General features: G+C 36.5%; 1 protein-coding gene across 1 annotated transcript; it reads right to left on the reverse strand.

Moving 5' to 3' along the window:
• Positions 1-434: 434 nt before the first annotated feature.
• On the reverse strand, positions 435-5,245 carry LOC145898739 (uncharacterized). Its single transcript, XM_082987322.1, has 13 exons — positions 5,111-5,245; positions 4,819-5,036; positions 4,573-4,683; positions 4,274-4,440; positions 3,892-4,101; positions 3,508-3,589; positions 3,173-3,250; positions 2,881-3,084; positions 2,300-2,558; positions 1,844-1,961; positions 1,364-1,545; positions 1,042-1,137; positions 435-941 (listed from the first exon to the last, which is right to left on the reverse strand). The coding sequence occupies exons 1-13, from the start codon at positions 5,189-5,191 to the stop codon at positions 471-473; spliced, it is 2,277 nt and encodes a 758-aa protein (XP_082843448.1). The 5' UTR covers positions 5,192-5,245; the 3' UTR covers positions 435-470.
• Positions 5,246-6,073: the final 828 nt, after the last annotated feature.

A 6,073-nucleotide genomic window follows, 5' to 3' on the forward strand; every position in this document is an offset into this window, starting at 1 on the left:
TCAAACACTTATCCGCAGATTTTAAAAGCAGTAAATTAGCCCCATGAATATACATTTGCAAAGGAAAGTGCAGCCCACAAGTTCGTATTTGCATTACTGAAGCTCGAAACCTGTTGTTGGACGTGTTTGAGATAACAAATGGTATTGATATGGATTGCACCACTACTCCAATAGCTGGAGATTTATAGTAATGCATAAACGATCTTAAAGTCGTGAATATGTCTACATGACAGCTGGGTAAAGACAAACACACAGATAGTGATGATAATGTGGTTGCCGACGAACTGTCATCATTGCCAGCACGTGTAATGTGGTAAAGTGTTTTTGAAACTCACGCCCGCCGAAAAAAGAAGTGAATATATTTCTCATGTACTGCGAGGATACCTCAACAAACACTAACAATGCAATATAAATAAACGTATATTTATTTTGAATAAACAAATAACGCAAATATAATTAACCTTGAAAAGCTATTTTCTTTTCACAGCCGCCGCAATTCTCCGCCTAGCTGTGTCCACTGTATCGGCAGATTTCGACTGGTGTAAACCACTCGTCCTTTTCACAGCCTTTCCATCTTCCATTCTTTGCAATAGCTGCTCATTGGACCCTGTACTCTGGCTCCTTTTAAATGCTTCCTCGTGTCCGAAAGCAATATCCCTAACATGCGTTTGGACAGCTGCTGCCGAATTGCTGATCCCGGTAGAGGAGTTGTTTAGCTTTATTGGATTTCCGTTGACCATTTTTTCAATTCTTGGTAGAATGTCTGGTAAAGATCGTAGGGATGGCATTGAATGTCCAGAAACCCTGGGAGTTGAGGCCACTGGTTCCATTTCCAGATTTTTCATCGTCTGACCAGACAAAAATCCAGCTTCTTTCTTTATATTGCCAGGGTCCAGCTTGTTTAGCGCAGAAACTGGGCTATTGAAAGACTGGGAAAATGTCTGAGTGGAATTGTAAAGAAATATAAATTTGCAAAAATTTATTTTGTAATTTATGTTTATGTAAAAAATTCTGACTGTTCCCTATTTATCCAATACAAACCTTGCTTTGTAGTTGATCCCTGGCATGGCTTAAAGCATCTGTAAGTTCGAACCTCTCTTCACATTCTCTGCGAACTGTGTCTTGCAGTAGGTTTATCTACAAAAACAACAGTTTTAAGCAATGGTGGAAGGCAAATATTGTAGCATCCGGTACTCTCACTAACAGCGTGCCTCAGTAACTGCGGAAATACAGTGCTTGAAGTGAAACATAGGTCTACATATACTGCTGTTAACAACCGGTTCCCTTAGGTCATTTGTTGAACCCGCAAAATCCTACCACTGGTTTTAACAAAGAAAATATTTCTCGCAAGTCCTGTCTATACCTCTTCCTGCATTTTTATGTTTTCAGATTTCAGGTCTTCATTTCGTTTTTCCAACTCTGCATATTTACGCTGGACCGCTTCTACTTCAAGTTTGTTAAATGTTGCATGGTCGACCTGTTCTCCAGTTAGGCGGGTGATTTTTTCTTCAAGTTGTGAGATGATCTTCATAAAGCTTTGTTTCTCTGAGATGTAAAATTTAATACAAACATCAAGCTTCACATCCACATGCCACAATTTAATTTTTATTGTAGTGTAGCTGCATAAATATTTAATATACAATTTTTTCACACAATCCACAGCTATGCTAGATCATGGTTTCCAAATGGGGGTGCTTGTACCCACTATGGGTGCGAAACAGCCTTTTGGGGAGTTTAACCATGAGAGAATACAGCAAAAGGATGAAACCAATCATGGTATACAATGCAAGTGCTATGATCAGGCTGATTTTTTGATTACTATCCTATACCAAACAATTCTAACCTTCATCATATGCAGCTGACCTTTCTTCTTGCCTCTTTGTCATGGACTCAATTTGCTGCATCAAACTGGATACTTTGTTCTTGTAAGGAAGTACTTCATTTTGTTTCTTTGATTGCAACTGTTGAATATTTGTATTAACTATCGGAGATATGCCATCAATTGTGCTAATAAATATCAAGAGAAATGCATACTAATTTAGAATACTAAACAAACAATTTATCTGAAAATATAACAAAAAACATTTATGTAGTGGTAAAACCAATGACCAAAGTTTAATTTGTGGAAAAACAGAACTTTAACAACTACAATTTTGAAATATACACTTTTGGCTTTGTTCACTCAATAGGTTATGAAAGAAACCAATGCCTTCTGCAGGGTTAAGTTAACACAATTAAGAACAGGCAAAAGTCGTGTTTTATAATGTCAAGGAAATTATGAATATTACACATAACATACCTCATGTAATTCCTGCATAAAGCTACTTTTTGCAGCTTGCATTGCTTCTGCATGCTTATCCTGCTCCACACTTAGAGTAATGCGAAAGTCCTCTTTGAGTCTTTGCTCCAGTGCACCAAGTACTTCCCTGTGCTTTTCCTCTACTGCTTGCAGCTCTTGTTGGGCTTTCAATGGTAAGGATTCTGAGGCCTCCAGCTTTCTTTTAAAGTTTTCCCGCAATTGCTCAATTTGATTTTGATGAGATTGCACCATCAGTTCTCTGCAATTCATTTTACAAATGGTTTGTTTTACGCAGTACATCCGATTCAGACACATTGGAGTTTCTTAATTAATTTTTTTCTTCTGGTAAAACTAAAACTGTTTTATCTTCGGAAAGGAATTGTTGTGTATTTTCAGAATATCTGTTTGTATATCAGAAAAACATTAAAATTGTCAATTAGAAATATCAGCTGTCAGGAAATATTACTCAAATATCTTCACTGATTTAAGTATTAATACAATGTTTCCATGATAGATTTGCTTAAGTGGCAAAATTATCCTATTAAAAAATCAAGAATGGCACAAGAAAAATTTATATTCACCTTTCATGCAACATTGACTTTTGGCCACTTTTTGCCTCATCCAAGTCTCTTTTCATTTGTTCAAGTTGCCCAACTGACATGTGAGCTGTTCTGTTAAGTTCATCTGCCTTCTGCTGGTTTTGCTGTTGCAACTCTTTCAGTCTTGCTATTTCCTGCTTTTGCCCTGACAGCTCTCTCTCCAGTTGCCGACAGTCCTTGTTGAGCCTTGTGATGTTAACACCATTAAACTGGTATTGTATATGACACTTTTATCAGTAATTGTTTGCTGAGAAACAAGCTCAGCATAGTATACCTTTGTATTGTCATGTCAGCATTCATTTCAGTTTTTTGAAGTTTGGCAAGTGTCTGTTGATGATCTGCCTGCAATTTTCTGCAAATTCAAAATATAACAGAGTTTAGAGCTGCAACAACATGGCAATTTTTTTTGAACGAAGCGAAATATGTATTAAAAATATTAAACAAGGGTAAACAGAACAAAAACACACAATTGTAACTTGGTTAAAGAAATTAGTACTAAGGCTTTATTCATTGGACAACCATTTCAACCTTGTTGGTCAAGCATGTATTCGATACTTGTTTGCAACTACATTGAGAAAATAAAGCTTAGTAGTCTCTGATGTTTTGTACCTAATTTGTTCTTCCATTTGAGTTTGTTGACTTTGTAAAGATCGCACTTGTATTTCAGACATTCTCAGTGCATTGCTTAAATCTGCAAAAAGTGTCAATTTATATCTTTGTGCCATTGTGGAAACACCAGTGGTTCTCAAAAATTTGTGCCATTGTCATAACAACCAGGTTAACGATTTAAAGCAAAATGTCATATAACAATAACTTGACATAAAATAATTGCCTTTTTCAGGCCTTTCTTGTATTTGACACCAAGAGCAAATAAAAATCAGGCCAAGGAGTTGTGGGCCATTCAATCAACTGAACTTAACGATAGGAATCTGTCAACTTAACAAGTCAATAGCCTTTATTTGTCAACTCTAACGACCCAAATGTCCAACCAACCTTCATTGGACTTTGCCATGTGACTAAGTTTCTTATCATTCATATCAGAAGTTTCTGATTGCTTTTGCTGCAGTTTTACAACCATCATTTTTTGTTCTTCCAGAAGCTCTTCCGCCTTTAAGGTAGACTGCTGGAACTGCCTCAACTCTTGATTGAGATTTTCTACTTGATTTTGCAAAGTCGCAATTTGTTCAACATCAGATTGAACATCTGAATGGAAAATCGATGTTTAATAAAAAGAAAAAATCAATTTACCGAAACAACCCCAAAGGTAAAGTTTGTAACTTAAATCATAAAATGTGGTATTTCGTTATTCAGCAGTACACTGGGCCTCATATAACTGTGCATTTTTGAGTTACTCAAATTATAAAACATGGTTTACTCGTAGCCATTGTTTCCACAGTGCTTTTCATCACTAATTCGATTTCCTTTCTCATCTCGATCAGATTGTCTGGGATTGTTTGTTTTATTGCATTGACATCATCTTTTACAAGCTTGGCATTTTCTTGTACGGTTAACAGCTGGGCTCTAACAGTAGCTTTGAAATTGCTGTGATATAAAGTCAACAAAATGTTGGATACTAAACCTAGTCAGCAAAAAATGCAGTAACCAAGTTTACCCTAAGAATTGAAAATATTACAGAGTTTTTTTACACATCTGTCTACTAGTTTCAACAGCTACCTTAGTTCTGATTTTGCTTGGTCAAGATTAAGCTGTCTATTTTGAAGCTGGGCTGTAAGATTGCTGTTGGAGCTTTTAAGCAAGTCGACCTCCTCAGTAATTCGGTCAATCCTTGAAAGAACCAATTTGCAAGAATTAGATTATAAGTGTTTTGTTGCAAAGGCATGCTTGTTTGTACAAGATGAATATAGGTACTAAAAAACTGAGCACATTTTTAAATAAAAATAATTTTAATGAAGTTATTACGTTGATTCTTTTTCCTTTAACATGGAGTCAAGAGAAAACAGTGCTGACTTATTCTTTTCAAGTTCAGCTCTTAAAATTGGTTCTCTTTCGGCAGCATCACGACATTGTTCCAACTCCGACTCTAGCAAAGCAACTTGATCTTCAAGCTTCTTAATTTCATGGTGAATTAGGTAGCTAACACCACAAAACTGACATACAGTTGCATCTCTGGTCATTTCCTAAAAATGATGCATGAAAGTTCGACACGTTATACCGAATTACAAAAAAATCTTCACCACAATTCAATACTTACTTTGAGTTCTTCTGGCAGTGGATGTTGTGGTGTGTGCCGCTCCAATATAGGAGAAAGTGGCTTCATTTTCGCCGGCTTCATTGAGATAAATTATATTAGGCCTAAATTTGTTTCAAAAATTTGTATTTCCCCCCAAGAACCAACTAAAACACCAAAACAAACGCTTCTGTTTGTCACCACGGCGATTGATTTTGCCCTTGGTGGCGCACTACAGTAAATTAAAGAAAATTATTTTACTTTGTGCCACAAAATATGCAGATCACAATTTTGGTGAGAAATATAGTGGCATGGGTACAGAAAAAAACAAAGGTGTTACTCTGTAATGTGAAAACCGGAAGCGTTTCTTAATATAGGGTTCACCCATGCACCGCTCCGGGCAGCAGAGGTCCTAAATAGGCTTGTCAGTTTGAAAAATTACATATTGCTTGAGAACATTTAAGAAAACGGACATTTTGGGGCGCAAGCGTTTGTAATGGTATTTAATTTATTTATGCTTTAAATAAACGGGCCAAATGGTCGCATTTGTCCGCAACTTTTTGTTTGTTATGTTGCCAAGAAGATACGCAAAGGGAGTGGGCTCGTAAATACCATGTGGATATGGTCGCTAACTCTATTATAGAGGGCGCTATGTCTCTATCCCATTGCGTAAGATTAGGTGTCCAGTCAAACACAAAATCCCGAATGTTTGAAAACGAGAATAATTTCTGATCATAAAAGCAATTTTGAACTTCCGCGTTGTCCCACGTGGCTTTGTTTTGCAATTGTGGGCACATTTTCACTTCATCAAAACAATCACTCATTCGTCAAAGGCGATTTACATCATACGATCGCAATTCAAACTGAATGACACTTTATAACGCATGAGTGCTGATTTCGTAACTTCAACCACTGTTACAAAATTTGTTTAAAACCAGAGTGTAAAATCGTCGAAGACTACACTGCAGGTTCAAATTCAAATTTCGA

The sequence above is a fragment of the Ascidia mentula genome, chromosome 4 (assembly GCF_947561715.1).
Source record: "Ascidia mentula chromosome 4, kaAscMent1.1, whole genome shotgun sequence".
In the NCBI taxonomy this organism is placed as follows: domain Eukaryota; kingdom Metazoa; phylum Chordata; class Ascidiacea; order Phlebobranchia; family Ascidiidae; genus Ascidia; species Ascidia mentula.